This window comes from Numenius arquata, chromosome Z (assembly GCF_964106895.1).
Source record: "Numenius arquata chromosome Z, bNumArq3.hap1.1, whole genome shotgun sequence".
Lineage (NCBI taxonomy): Eukaryota > Metazoa > Chordata > Aves > Charadriiformes > Scolopacidae > Numenius > Numenius arquata.
The window spans coordinates 1,836,334-1,849,980 of record NC_133616.1 but is presented as its reverse complement, the minus strand read 5'-3'; the positions used below and the strand labels follow the sequence as shown (position 1 = coordinate 1,849,980).

Here is a 13,647-nt window from a genome sequence, read left to right as displayed (position 1 = left end):
AAGGTTTTGGGTTTATTTGCTCTAATGAGGTAAAGGGATTCATTTGATGATGAAGAATAAAAAAAAAAAAAAAGCCATTTTTGCGTTCGTACGCAGCTGTTTCCAAACTGTTCCTCATGCCCTGGAGCACGGAACGGCAGCGCTGTCACTGGCACAGGGTTTAGAAGATGAGGAGCAGCCGATCTGTCTGGGAACCAGAGATCTAGATCCAAACCTGGAAGCCCTCAGAGGTGCCACCCCTGGACAGGGTGGGATGGACGACCAGTGACGGGGCAGAAACTTGGATTTTTATTGTGATATAGTAGAAACTACTTTGATAGTTTCTTACTGGAGCGTAGTCACTGAGATTTATGACTGCGTTGCCTAAAAATACAGGTTGTATGTGCTTTGCCTTTTAAAAAATTACTAGAAAATACTTGATGCAGTGGAGAAAAAGGACTGATAATGTTTAGTTGGGCCATTTGATGTGTTGCATCCACAGGTTCTCAAGCATTTTAATGATTTTTCTGCTCTCTAGCAGACTTCATATTGTAGCTCCTCTCTGAGAGCGTCTCCTTCTCCCTTTACAGTCTGATTTATCTCCTAATTACGCTAAGTTGATTAGCATCCTGTTACACATAAGAATTTGGCCTCGGGGTTCTTGCAGCAGGTGGAAATCTCAGGTCCTCAGTGGCTTCAGGGATGGTGTGTAGCTGGTAGAGTTGGCACTGTCAGTGCCTCTCCTGCTTCTTCTCTATATAAAGAACATCCTCCTGTGTTTTTTCCTCTTCCTTCTTCCTGGAGAGCAGTGGCCAGACTAGTTTGTCTTGGTGTGGGGAGAGCAGGTTGGTCTTGGTGAGGTGGAAGAAAATCCACCAAGTTTGAGGTCTTGGTGGGGAGAGCAGGTTGGTCTTGGTGAGGTGGAAGAAGATCCACCAAGTTTGAGGTCTTGGTACTGTTCCTGATAGATGGGCAGACTGCTCTCCTCCATGCTCTCCTCCCACTTTTTTACCAGCAGCAATTTGCAGAGAATCATAGCTTAATTTCTTAGAATATTTGCCAGCCATATCTATGGTGCCTCTGGGGGTTTCCTATATTGAGTTTCTGTATCTAATATTGTATGTGTTTTCCTCCATAGTCATGTACAACCAATATTTATTCTGTGTCTCATGGTTTTGGTCTTTCAGGTTCACAGATTAAGACTTTTACGTCATTGAGGTTCTTGACGGAGCCTTCAGATGCTGTCACCATGCGGGGAAGCAATGTGCTGTTGAACTGCGTAGCAGAATCGGATCGAGGAGCCCCCATTATTAAATGGAAGAAAGACGCCGTCTTCTTAAACCTGGCAGTAGATGAAAGGAGGCAGCAACTGGCCAACGGGTCGCTCTTGCTACAGAACATAGTCCACTCCAGGCACCACAAGCCGGATGAAGGTCTCTACCAGTGTGAAGCATCCCTAGAAGGTGTTGGAGCTATCATCAGTCGGACAGCGAAGGTCATGGTAGCAGGTAGGCACAAACATTCCCACTTTTTGGATTGCTGGAAATACTGTTTGTGAGAAGCTGCTTTTTTTTTTTTATTATTTTTAAGAAAAAATAAGAGCAAAAAACGTACATAAAAGCACTTCAAGTGCTGCGGGTTTTCTTTTTTTTTCCCCCTCTTCAAAAGAAGTAAAGCTCGATATGACACTTGTGCGACAGTAATTTCTTTCTGACAAGGTATTATTCTTGTTTAAATATGTCTAATCACCTCTTTGTTGCCGCGAGTTATTTCCCGCATATTTATTGTCTTCAAACCAGATGAAACCTCTGAAGTTGGGAATTAACTGCTTTTCTGATGAATTGAAGATCACAAAAAAAAAAAAGCCAAACTTCTGTAGGGCACTAAATGTACGAATTTTTATGGTTTAGGAACTTTTTCAGAGACAAGAACTCATTATGCAGCTTGCTGGAATCAGCAGCCTCTTTGTATTTCCTTTTATAAGCGCTAGTGTAGGTAAATAGCAGAAGGAACAGAAGTTTATTACCAGGCATCTGAGAACATTTAGGGCTTCACGTTCACTTAACAAACACCTTTGTCTGTCGGGTGTTCGTCTGAAGTTTTCTCAAGGGCTCTTTTTTGCCTCTTCCTTGGTCTGTGGAAGGATGTCGTGAGTCCTTAATCGTCTTAATTATTGGGGGGGGGGGGGGGGGGGAATATTTGGAGATGGTACAAATGAAAGGTACAAAGAAACTCAAAATCACTTGGTAACTGCTATGAACTAGAATGCGCTAGAGGTCAGAATAATTTTTTTATTATCATTATTTAAGGATTTTGCCCATTCTAAGGGGATGTTTTTTGTTTCTGCTCTCTTTTTGTGGATGGAACTACTGTGTATTGCGGATCCCTCTGACTTAGACCTGGTTGCCTTCCCTCGACAAGGGTTGAGCATCCATCCACAGGGACTTACTTAGTAACCTTGGGAAAAAAGGATAAAATATTCCATAACCTTTTGCCATCCTGTGTCGTCTTAATCTCTCACCCGTTGTACAGGGAGGGGGTTCAGGCAGCTCTCTTCTCAGCTGGTCTCTCCAGTGTCCCTCATCAACCTGGTGCCTTTTCCAGCCTTAAGGTCCTTTAAACTCTGCTTCTCCTCTTCCAAACTCTTCTCTACCAGCTAGAAAAGGTGTGTTTTCTTATTATACCCAATCAAAACAGGCAATAAGTCTTAGCTCTTTCCTAACCCACCTCCTCTATGCTCTTTTTCCGTCTGAATCTCTGGTCGTTTACCCTCAAGTCCTCAGCAGTGTGTGTTCTCCTGTGCTGTGATTCCCACCCAAAGTGATGGAGACCCCCCCAGATGCAAAGAAATTGGCCGTTCTGTTACGGAGTCGCCCTGGGAAGGGACCCTGCGGAGCTGCGCTTTGCCAAGCGGGGCTTTTTGCCAGTTCAAGTCGTTACTTGGCCTTGATCTTGCTTGTTGGCAACCACTAACTAATAAAATCACTCCAATTTATTCTTTTCAAGTGAACGCACATATGTGAGTGTTCCCTGTTGTGTTCCCAGCTCTGTGATTTTTGAGCATTTCATAGGAAGGTCGTGATGTCATATCCCCGCAGGGACGGTGGGCCATTGGGAGGGGGAGGACAGGACTTAACTCCGTTCAAGAACAATTTGGCCGAAACTGGAAGAACGGACAAAGATTTCTTAATTGGAAAAATCAGTGGGAAGGGCAAGGGACGATGCGCACAAACTGAGATATTGGAAGTTAGTTTACAGATAAGTATTTTTCCCATAAGGGGGAGTCTCCATCTTGGGGATAGTCAAGATCCGGTTGGACACAACCGAGCACAACCTGTTGGTAGCTGCCCCTGCTTTCTTCTGGACTAGATGATCTCCATAGGTGTCTTCGGATCTTGTTGATTTTGGTTTTCTGATTTTTTTTTTTTTCCCCTCATTGTGTGAAAATGGTTCAATTTATAAGGTGGAATATAAGGTGTATGGGATTTAAAATGAGCAACAAGTTCTTCAAGTAGAAGTATTTTGCTCTCTGAAGGACACGTATTCCTGAGCGAGCAGAATTTTTGTGGGTTGGTTGTTTTATTTTTTTGTTTTATTTTTTTTTTGAGGGAGTCGCCGTGCAATGTTGGCAGAACATCATTGACTTAAGGCACTGGCAGATGGAAACACGAGAGAGTAGGGGGAAGAGGGCAAGAGGAGAAATGAAGGTCTCTCACTCCAGTATGTTGTGTTAATCATCGCTTGGCAAAGCAAATAAACTTCCCATGTTCAGAAAAGCTTCCCTTTTACAGAGAGGAGGATTTTCAAGGAAGGATCACGAGCTTTAATATTTCAGGCAGGTTTTAGGAAGAGATTCATTCCCTGAATTACAATCTAATCTTGGGCAGTGTCACTTCTAAACTATAGGTCTGTTCACAGCGTTTTAAGTACTTACTGTGCTGTTTGGCAACGTAGAATACATCAACGTTTTATGTCTTTGGAGGTTACAATTGCCAAACCACTGCTATTGCATAAGGGGGCATATATCTTTCTCGCAGTAAAGACTCCGAACGTGGTCTTGCCGCTCTTTTTAAAGCATTAACAGTCAATAAAGCAGTCACCGCTAAAAGGTAACCATCAGCTCCACGTGGAACAGTCTGCTTGGGGGTACTGAAAGTATATTGCCCTTTTAAAGCCCTTCCCCTTATGCTTTCATGGCTTAAAGTGCTTTCACTAAAGAAAATGTAGCAAATGAAAACTGTTTTTAATCAGTCGCCAATTTTATGCACGAAGCCTGCCATGGACGGGGGAAAAATAACACCGTGTCTAAGAACTTCTCGAGGGTCCTCACAGCCCCGACGTGCTCCAGCTGTAAAAGCCTTCCAGGCTGAGATGGAAATGAGAGCACCGGAGAGAAACTAAGAGCTGCTTCCTCCTCCAGCACCCTATTAAACCTCCCGATTTAACAGACTGCTGATTATTGGTATTTCTAGTAATCGTAGGATTTCACCTAGAAACTGCACTACCCTGTCTTATATCTCTATTTATGGACTGTTGCAGGGTCAGTCCTTCAAAGGTGCTGGCTTTAGTGTTCATCTGAAACGTTGGCCTTTCAGAGGATGATAAAAAGTGGAATCCAAGGTTCCTTTAGAAGGAAATTCCCACCCTTCAGCATCCAGCCCCTTGGTGAAGACCAGCTCTCTGGCGCGATGAGAATTTTTGTGTGTGGTCATCATGATTTATAACTAGAAAATTGTTTACGCTGGAAACCATTTATAATTTTTTTTCTTTAAAAAAAAAAAAAAATCAAACCAACACCAAACCAACCAAGCGGCAGATAAGCTACATCGCAGCTATAGATTGGCGTAGACCAACGTCCTGGCTTTGGTGATCACCAATAGCTGATGTCTAGAGACTGTGGGAACAGTGTGTATCCATATAGTTCACCTTGAATACTCTTGGCAGTAAATTGAGTCATGAGTTGTAGCATTTGGATATTTAAATGCCTTTTAATTATTATTATTTTTTTTTTCCTTCTGTGTGTTTGTCTTCCTTAACCCCTATGGACTTTGGGCACTCGGTTCCTCGCCGTGGGTGTGTTGCCGTTGATTCAGTCCTGGCTCAAATCAGAGGTTATTTTGGAGCAGGGAGAAAAATCCCACAACGAAGCATCATCTAACTGGAGTTGAGTCCTTTTAGAATCACAGAGTGGAGTCCATTCTGCTGTTTTAAAGGTGATGAAAAGCAGACATGGAGTCTCCCTGGAAAGGCTGTGGGGAAGGTTAATCTGCAACCAGGTTTATTCTGGGTTTAAACTTTTAACATTAAATACCAAAGAATAAACAAAAAAACCCATTTGTCACATTTCTCCTTCAGCTGAAAGTCAGCCCATATGCTCCCAAAAAAGCAATCAACCAAGTGGCAACTTATTTCTTCAAGTGCTTTAAATGATTTAAAAGATATTTTTAGAAGGTGTTGGACACCATGGGGGGTATGTTTTATAAAAAAAGCCAGGGTATGTTTTATAATTTAAATAATAATAATAATAATTCATCAACATTTTTGCTGTATGCTTGTCTAGAGAGAACACCAGCAGTTTCTAAAGAGAGAAGATAACTGGAATTAAAAATAACCGCCCTGTATTTATTGTGATTGCACCTTATTCCTTATTGCCCTTTCTGTAACAGGTCTAATGGGCTTCAAGTACCAGGAGACAGCTTCCCAGGACAGCTCTTGAACCCGAGGTTAAAATCTTGTGGATGTGGAGAAATTTTAATCCTCACTGAGCTTTACAGCTTCCTTGTTTTCCTAAATTTTATTTTTTAATATTCTAAATCCACTGATAATTTCAAAAGTTCTATTTTAAGTGTGCACAGAATGGCTAAAAAAGTATGTAATCAAATACTAGATACTCTTGCCTACCAGTATTTGGGGTTTTTAATGAACTAAGGGTGAAATCGAATCATTTAGAGTGACACAAGGAGATATTTCTTTTCAGAAATTATGGGATAAACGCAGGAAACCCACGATACTAAAATTTAGAAAATATTATATTGGACAGAGTAAAGAAAATGTGATGTGAAGTGTTCCATAATTCTTGTTCCCTGGGTCTATGATCACTTTCTTTTTTCATAAAGGAAGAAAACGACTTTCAGAAATTAAATGTTTGGGAGGTATAGCTTGATTGATAACAACTAGAATCAGCCAATGCTGATTTAATCTTTTTTTTTTTTTTTATTCCTACCTTTTTTGCTTCCTAATCCCAGGAAATTCTAGGCAATTTCGTGTGAATTCGTAAACCGCAATAAAAGTAGCGAACAAAACTAAACCAAACTCCGCTTCCCTCCCAAACTTATTACGTGCCATAATAATATATGCCTGTGGGACCGTTTTTTACATCACTCGATGACCTTATAGAGCTTAATGGTTTCTTTGCTTAATGGAACGGACGATTCCCCAGCGCTCGCTCCCCGCTCTCCCTGCTTAATGTTCCTTTGTGGTATTTGTAAGCTCCGCACGCACCGCTCCTGCACAAACGTGTGCTCTCTCACGCCATTAAAGCTCATTAGCGCGGTTCTAGTTAAAAATAAAAAAAAAAAAAAAACGCAACAGGTCTGAAGTGTGAAAGGAACTGTCAGGAAATCAGGTAAATATTTGACTCTTTACGTGCCGCTCTTCGTTTTATTCTGATTTTTTTTTTTCTATTGCCTTGTGCCGTAAGATGCACCTGCTTTCCCTGATGTAAATGGGGGTGCAGGGAGATAAGCAAATTAAAAACCCAAACAAAATGCTTAGCATATTTAATAAGGTAGTTGCTCTTTTGATACCATCGCTGATTTTATTTTTATTTTTTTTTGCCTTTAAATGGTCATTTTCAGCATTGTTCATGGTTCTTGCTTTGACTACACAAGGTGCAAAGCTATGGGAGAGGTTTCTGTCTGCACGGCCGCTCGTGTACTCTCTCTCTGAGTTATATCCTTAATTCCTTTATGCATTTGTCCCAAGTTTAGTCTTGTGGACCTTCGGGTGCTCCCTCAGGTGCCTCGTATACAGACCTGCTGCAGGTCACAGAATCATATGGGGTTGGAAGGGACCTCTGGAGATCATCTAGTCCAACCCCCCGAGGTCGCTCGACTTTCCCCTGGTAAGTCATGATGGGATCTCTCATTGCAGGACCAAGAGCTGTAGGTGATGGTTTTACTTCCTTGGGAGTAGCTTTAACGCGTGGAAGAAGGGAACATACTCCTTGTATTGGTCAATACTTCGTTGACCATCGAATATCAGAGCACTTGTAACTGGAATATCCACTCCAGTGAATATTCAGGAATAAGTAACTGGTTCCTTTTGGTGACCGGCTGTTCTTTGTAATCGCAGTTACCGCTAAGCTCCAAGTGGTTTTGAAGAGAATTAGCAATTTTTCATGGTATGTATCTACTGACTTCTAGAGCCAAGAGAAACGGGGCAGGCAACTCCTGCCCCACCACCAAAAATAGCAAATTCTTCATTCTGAACAGGTAGAAGGAAAAAAGCTTTGGAATATTTGGAGCCAGTGATCAGAGCCTGTTGGGTGAAGAATCGAATAGAAAGTGAGCCCAAAGGGCAAGAAGTAGAGAATGCTGAGCATGATATTGGGTATTATTTAGGTATAATGTAGTCTAGATACAGCACAGCTAATAGATGTTTTGCTTGACCTTCACTTTAAACATGCTTCTTCAATATTTAAAGGTAGCAAAAATACTGCAGTTACATAAACAGGTATTTTACTTTGCTCTAAAAAATTAGTAGAAGTCAAGTCTCTTCAAATGTGCTAAGAATCCAGCCGCTTGGGGGTCCCTTGGAGATGAGGGCAAAGAGAAGCTCGTCTCTGACATCCCCTACGGTGTTCAATTAACACATAATTTCACTTTCACTCATTTCTCTATTCCAATTCTGTAGAGCCTCCCTGCTCTTCATTTGTTTTCCTGGGTGGGTTTTTTTTTTGGTGGTTTTTTTTCGGTGTTTTTTTTTCCCCAGAAAGACTGACCTGCTCCACTCCCTGCTCTTCCCACCAGTGTGAACTGGGAATAGCTCCACCATAATGTTCCACCAGTTTTAAAATAGCGAGCGAAGAAGTAGGCCATGTCTGAAGACAGATGTCTTTGCTAATATTCCACCTTAACATTCAAGTGCCTGAACACCAACACAAATAATTAGCGGAAACGCTTTCATCAGCTTTTAATTTTATTGTTGTTGTTGGCTTGAAAATAACTCCAGTGAGGGACTCAGGAGCAGGGGACTCCCAAGGACCGCTCCAGTCGCACATCTCTTGATGTGTATCCACACGCGTTGCTCTTGGGTACGCTTTCTGTCAGGAGGAGGAATAATTAACGCTATATTTAACACAAAAATAAAATGCTATCAGTTCATCTGCATCGATGCTGCGAGTCCTGTGGGACCCCCGAGGCAGTGGGCGGTGCCATTCTGTCACCACAGTAAAGGTGCTTCTGGATTCATAACCATCAAGGCTCTGCCCTGCGTTCCCCTCTCCTCCCCTGTGAGGGCTGAGCAGAGACGCAGTTCTGGGGAACAGATGCTTTGAGCCAAACTTAGTTTTTTATGGGCTTATTTTCCACTTTTAGCAGAGCAAAGGGTGTTCTGCAAGCTTGTATCAGTGCTTTTGACTGCCTCTCCTGAATGTCTTTGCCTGTACCTGTTTTGCTTCTCCAGTTGCTCGGTGCTATCTTCTGAGACCCCCCTGCAGTGCTGCCTCCGGCTCTGGGGTCCCCAAGATCAGAAGGACATGGACATGTTGGAGTGGGGCCAGAGGAGGCCACCGAGATGCTGTGAGGACAGGCTGAGGAAGTTGAGGGGGTTCAGCCTGAAGAAGAGAAGGCTCTGGTGAGACCTTAGAGCCCCTTGCAGTCCCTCAAGGGGCTCCAGGAAAGCTGGGGAGGGACTCTGGATCAGGGAGGGGAGCCATAGGACGAGGGGGAAGGTTTTGACACTGAAAGAGGGGAGATGGAGATGAGATCTGGGGAAGAATTTCTTTGCTGTGAGGGTGGTGAGACCTTGGCCCAGGTTGCCCAGAGAAGCTGTGGCTGCCCCATCCCTGGAGGGGTTCAAGGCCAGGTTGGAGGGGGCTTGGAGCAACCTGGTCTGGTGGGAGGTGTCCTTGCCCATGGCAGGGGGGTTGGAACTGGATGATCTTTAAGGTCTCTTCCGACCCAAACCATTCTATGATTCTCCTGTTGGCTTGAGTAGTTCCTACCCATGAGCTAGGATGTCACGTAGCCAGGGATTGGAGCTCTGCTGGGAAGGTAACTCCAAGGAGATGGCTGGACATCTACAGTACTCTTGCTTCTGGAAGTTGTAACTGCACTTATTTCGTGTCTACCCATATGACACAGTCCTTGACACCCTCCTTTGCATTAAGACGTATGAATGCTGAGGCACTGCTGAAGCAAGAGCGCTAAAGCAATCCTCCTTTTGTTGCATGGTCTTGTCTCATTGCTTCACCTTGTTCTTTTGCCCGTCATCCATCTCTCAACTTTTACGTGGAAGGAGGAGATATCTTTGGACAAAAGCAAGGTTTTTAGTCTGTTTTATATGTGGCCTCTTCCAAGACTCAGGCTCTTCCGTTCTCCTCTTCGTTGTGCTTGGTGTCTCCTGATTGCCTGGTGTGGATGTGCCTTAGAATCATAGAACTGTCTAGGTTGGAAGGGACCTTTAAGATCATTTAGTCCAACCATCAACCTGGTTGGGCTGGTAGGTCTGATAGGCCTTCATTCCTGTTGGCTGCTCTTCGGGCAGTGAATGGCAGCAAAGCCCTGATGGCAGGACTTTTTCAATTTCATGGGTTTATCAACCTATAGGAAAGCAACATTCCGTAGCAATAAAGTGTTTAAGACCCGCATTTCCGTACAACACTCTTTTTATTTGGGTGGGGAGTGGCAGCAGAAAGGCTGTGTCTTCTACGTCTTAATTTCTTCTAGTATCTGTTGAGAAATGCTCAGCGGGAATGCACGCCGCCACGATTCCCGCTCTTCCTAACCTCGTGCTGCAGAGAAACGGGGCTTTAATTAGCAAATTTCATTTAGGAAAAAGGTTTTGCTTTTTTTTTTTTTAACTGCCTGGCAGAGATTTACTTAGCTTGAACTTTGAGGAGATTGGATTGAAGAAGGAGCAGCCTTGGTTAGCGAGGCCACGTGGTCTCGGTGAATTAAAATAATGGGGTGTAATACATCACAGCACTGGGGGTGGCCATCAGCTGGCAGATGGTCTGCCCAGTTTACCTTCAGGAGAGGATTGTTCCCACACGGCGTTGGCTGATCATCCCTCTGCTCTGGTTTTACAGGCCCCAAGTGATAAGACTCCTGTGCCTCCCTTGGGACCGTGTCCTATGGCCTAATAGATCCATCAGGAAGGGTTTTCTGGATATTAAGCCTCAGTTTCCCTGGTGTCATCATTTTGTCCTTTATTGCATGGGTATAATGGTCTAAGCCTGAAAACAAGTACTTGACTTCTAAGTTCTTTTGGGGTATAAACTAACTTCTTGGGTTTTTTTTCCTGATATGAAAGTATTTTTCAAGTTGCTTATGTTCTTGAGGCTGCTGTGACAGAACAGGCGATAACTGATGCAGTCACTTGAGTGAAGAAGGACCTACCTGCATTTAGTTTCTGGCCCTGTCATTGTCAAGTTCAGGCTGTTGAAGGTATTTTTCATTTAGGAGCATTTTCTTTTGCTGTTCCCCGGACCCGTCTCCTGTTCCTGGCCGGGCACGCTCTGCTGCTGCTGGGTCTGAGCAGGGCCATGGAGCACCATCCACTGTGCTGGAATTGCTGGAGAATCTCCATTTCCAAAGGATCTGGACTTGCTAATCTTATAGGCAAGAAGGAATTTTTTTTTTTCTATTTAAAAATTATGGTTTAACATTCCTCTTCTTTACGCTCTTTTTTTTTTTTTGTTCTCTGGAAGTCACAATGTTCATACCTGAATTTGCTGGTGTCGAAGTCCTCCTCCTCTATTCCCTATGAGCCTGGGGAAAATAAATAAAGAATAAATCTAAAAAAAAAGGCAATAAAGAAAAAATGAAGGTTCACTCCGATTTAGATGCTGACATTTGAATTTGCTGCCCTGAAGTTCCTGCTTGATTGCTCTCTCACCATAGAGGCAATTACAGCCCAAAGTTACGGTGGTTTTGGCCTCTGTGGTTCCTCAGGGTCTGGTCGCTCCATCCCTTGTGTCCCTGCTCAGTCCTTGCAGCATGTGGGAGCTGGGGGCCTCTCATTTCTCAGCTCAGTGGGAAGGAGATATTCATTTACCTTTTTCCTCTTGATGCAACCTACATTTATATTAAGGAATCCGGTCTAATCCTTCTACTTATGACCTTAAAGAACAGAAGAATCATAATTTCTTTAATTACTATCTAACTTGTGTTAAAAACCTGTTGAACTTCTTGCTCAGACCCCTCATCCCTACTTTTACTTTTTCTGGACTAAATAAACTTGATTAAACTGACATATACATCATCTTTCCCAATCTCTTGCTGGTTTTGTTGCATAGTTGGTTTTCCAGATTATATACATTTATCTAACAGCGTTGTCATTAGTGTGTGTCACTAGAAGTAGGAAAGAAGTGAAGTATATTTGTATGTATTTTAAGAACGTATGTTGTGAGGAGGTTCTTAAAATCGTTCTTCCAGGCAGTGTGTAGTGTAATTATTACTTAGGAGGGTTAAAATCACACAGAATCTCAGAATAATGTGGGATTGGAAGGGACCTCTGGAGATCATCCAGTCCAATCCCCTGCCAAAGCAGGTCCACCCAGAGCAGGTTGCACAGGAACGTGTCCAGGCGGGGTTTCAGTGTCTCCAGAGAAGGAGACTCCACCACCTCTCTGGGCAGCCTCTCCCACCCTCTGCTGCCCTCAAAGAGAAGAAGTCCCTCCTCATGTTGAGATGGAACTTCCCATGTTCACGTTTGTGCCCGTTTCCTCTTGTCCTGTCCCTGGGCACCACTGAAAAAAGCCTGGCCCCATCCTCCTGACACCCACCCTTGAAGTATTTATAGGCCTTGATCAGATCCCCCCTCAGGCTTCTCTTCTCCAGACTCAAGAGACCCAAGTCCCTCAGCCTTTCCTCATCAGAGAGATGCTCCAGGCCCCTCATCATCTTTGTAGCCCTCTGCTGTCCCCTCTCCAGCAGTTCCCTGTCCTCCTTGAACTGGGGAGCCCAGAACTGGTCCCAGTGCTCCAGCTGGGGCCTCCCCAGGGCAGAGCAGAGGGGGAAAAATAGACATCTTGCATGTATGTCTGATATAGAGCAAACAATCGGGACTTTTTCTGGAGAAAAGCTGAAAAAAATGGATCATTTTATAGCTGTGTTTGTCTTGGAGCTCTCTGTTCTTCTATAATCTGATTTCCTTGGAAAAACCTTTGGCTACGCTTGCTGCAATATGTTATTTTCTTAACCACGAGCATTTCGGAATAATTTGATACTTAGATTTCCAACTGGGTGTCATGTCGTTTGGGGTAGTTGACTGTAATACCTGGAGTTCCCAGTGAACCTAGACTGAAATCGCTCCCCCTGCGTATCCTGAACATTAGGGATCTGGCACTCGGAATAGCGTTTATAATGATGAATTGGATCCGAAGCGTCGTTTACAGTGAACGGGGAGAATTAAATGCCAAAGAAGGGAGATTTGTAGGAGCCAACGCGCTGAATGCCAACATCTGCCGAGGAGGAACGTGTCTGTGGTCTCAGCTCCTTCCCTTACTGGGCTCCGGAGCTGGAAGCTTCTTCTGTGTTTAAAACGGCCCATGCTTGGGCATCGGTGGAATGATTGGTCTTGGTAGAGCTTCGTTAGAGGAAGGAGTCGTTGACGTTCGTGCAAATGGAAGGGGAGATTGGAGTTTCAGACCCCTTTGGTGGCGGGGTGTGACCCCGTTGCACCCCTTCTCCAGGAGAATCTCTCTGTTACCCCTCCTGTGGAACTACAACACAGTCCAAAACGCCAAGAGCTTATGATGGGGCCCGTTTTGACGCCTTTTTAATGAAAATGACTGTAGAGCACGTTAGAGTTGTCAGATGTTTCCTTGAGTGCCTGGAAAAGTCAGTTCTGTGAATTTTGGTTATCTCGGGGAGCGTAAAACTCCTAAGTGTTCAGAGAGCTGGGTCAGCCGGAGGAGAAAAGCTTTGGGATATACTCAGCGGTATCGTTTTAGGTACTAAAGTACATTTTTTGCGGTGGCAGCTTAGTCGTCTCCACCATTTCATTTGCTTAAGTGGGTCCTGCAGAGTTATTTTGGCTCCCTCCCTTTCTCGTTTAGCTGACCAAGTTCTGAGTAAGCGTATTCTTTAGATGTTGAAGTGCTATTTTGCCTGCGGTATCCTTCTGATCCCGGTTTCGGATGAGCGCGCGATGCATTTCAGGACGAATACGAACGCAGCAGATTTTTACAGTGTCTCTCCACGCCATCTCTTTGCTTAATGCTGACGTTCCCCCTGGTAGAACGGCAGCAGTTGCTCATGAGAAGTGAATGTGAAACGTGGAACAAAGGTGATTCATAGATTGGTCCAGGCTGGAAGGGACCTCCAAAGGTCATCTAGTCCAACCTCCCCGCAGTCAGCAGGGACACCCCCAACTAGACCAGGTTGCCCAGGGCCTCGTCGAGCTTCACCTTGAATATCTCAAGGGAAGGGGCCTCAACCA

The 13,647-nt window shown here is 44.1% G+C and overlaps 1 protein-coding gene across 1 annotated transcript in view; it reads left to right on the top strand.

The window, feature by feature from the left end:
• The window catches only part of LOC141476887 (netrin receptor DCC), a 579,965-nt gene that overhangs the window by 224,233 nt on the left and 342,085 nt on the right, over positions 1–13,647 (top strand). The window contains exon 2 of the mRNA XM_074165768.1: positions 1,167–1,487. Coding sequence (XP_074021869.1) covers positions 1,167–1,487 — 321 coding nt within the window. The remainder of the gene's footprint in view (positions 1–1,166; positions 1,488–13,647) is intronic.